At 57.9% G+C, this 1629-nt stretch overlaps 1 protein-coding gene across 1 annotated transcript in view; it reads left to right on the top strand.

The window, feature by feature from the left end:
- Positions 1-23: 23 nt before the first annotated feature.
- The window catches only part of LOC104412212 (homeobox protein cut-like 2), a gene marked incomplete at both ends in the record, with an annotated part of 7349 nt that continues 5743 nt past the window's right edge, over positions 24-1629 (top strand). Inside the window, 2 exons of the mRNA XM_010022851.1 lie at positions 24-384; positions 1342-1443. Coding sequence (XP_010021153.1) covers positions 24-384; positions 1342-1443 — 463 coding nt within the window. The remainder of the gene's footprint in view (positions 385-1341; positions 1444-1629) is intronic.

Here is a 1629-nt window from a genome sequence, read left to right as displayed (position 1 = left end):
CCAGCGTGGCGCCATCCTTCCCCTCTGGCATCTTCGGTGCCAAAAGCAGCAGCGCACACCCCAGTGGCACCGCGCCGGCCACCAGTCCATCTGGAGAGCCAACCGAGGGCAGCACCAACAGCAACGCTGAGGAGGAGCAGTTGGACACGGCCGAAATCGCCTTCCAGGTGAAGGAGCAGCTGCTGAAGCACAACATCGGGCAGCGGGTGTTCGGACATTACGTGCTGGGGCTGTCGCAGGGCTCTGTCAGCGAGATCCTGGCCCGGCCCAAGCCCTGGCACAAGCTGACGGTGAAGGGCAAGGAGCCGTTCATCAAGATGAAGCAGTTCCTCTCCGACGAGCAGAACGTGCTGGCCCTGAGGACTATCCAGGTGCGCCAGAGAGGTGAGTGGTTGGGGTGGCCCTGGCCAGCGGGTCCTGCACCGGGATGCTGCATGTGGTACCATGGGATCCTATCCTGATGCATCCTGGTTCACCCCAGCAGCACCCCGGGGTGCCTAATGCCATGCAGGGGTGCCCAGCAGCCTGGAATGGCAAGAGACAGGGACACAAACAGGATCACCGGTGGCACTCGGGGATTGTCCCCAGTGGTCCCCCCACTGGCCATGGGGTGGGATGGAAGTGGCTGCAGGTGGGATGGAGCCCTGGCAAACAGTAGCAATGAACAGCAACTCATCCTTGTGGAAGCTGCATCCCTGGACGTGCTTTACTCATTTATTCTGACAAGTGCCATTTAATTATTCATTGGGCTGTTCCGTGGTGCATGAATCATTGTGTTTGGGAATATTTTGTTAGAATAATGAAGTGTTAGTGCTGCAGGACCTCGGTGCGGTGTCGGCACCACCATGAAATGGTGACGTCTGGCTCCAGGGATAGTGGCTTCTGGCCCTGTCCCAGAGGTGGCAGCAGTGATGGCTGGTCACTCTTCCCCTCGGTGACACAGGGGCTGGGCACTGCAGGTCCAGGTCCATGCTGGTGTTTCAATCCAGAGGGCTCTGATTTATCCCTGGATCCAGTCCAGCATTAACCCTTTACCTGCACAGCCAGGGGGACACAGTGCCAGGAATCGGGGATATGGTCCCCATGCCCATGTCTCTGCTCAGCACCCTGTATGCCAGTGGAGAGTGGGTGCCCTTGGATGGAGCAGTCAAGGTGGCTGGGAGCTGGGGCTAGCAGGTCTTCCCGTGCTCCAGCTAGTGACTAATCAGGAGTGACATTTGTCTTAAAACCAGCATCCCTAAAAATAACTGAACGTGAGGAGCAGTAAATACTTCTTGACATACAAGTGGAGCTTGTAAACCAGCGCTGGTGACAAAGCTGTTATCCTGCCTCTTTGATCAGGTAGCATCACGCCGCGGATCAGGACGCCAGAGACCGGCTCTGACGATGCCATCAAAAGCATCCTGGAGCAGGCGAAGAAGGAGATCGAGTCACAGAAGGGAGGTGGGTGCTGGTGTGTTGGGTGGCCATTGGGGTGGCCAAGCCCCTTCTTTGCCCCCCTGGGAGCAGCACCCAGGTCCCATCGGGGAACCCATGAAACCCCCACAAAACCAACAGTGTCCAGCCCAGGGGTCTCTGCATCCCATGATCTTATCCAGGCCATGCCAAACCCAGCACTCATGGCATTCC

The sequence above is a fragment of the Nestor notabilis genome, unplaced genomic scaffold (genome assembly GCF_000696875.1).
Source record: "Nestor notabilis isolate BGI_N333 unplaced genomic scaffold, ASM69687v1 scaffold22569, whole genome shotgun sequence".
NCBI classification, from domain to species: domain Eukaryota; kingdom Metazoa; phylum Chordata; class Aves; order Psittaciformes; family Psittacidae; genus Nestor; species Nestor notabilis.
The sequence above is the reverse complement of the archived record's forward strand: the minus strand, read 5'-3'. Positions and strand labels throughout refer to the sequence as shown.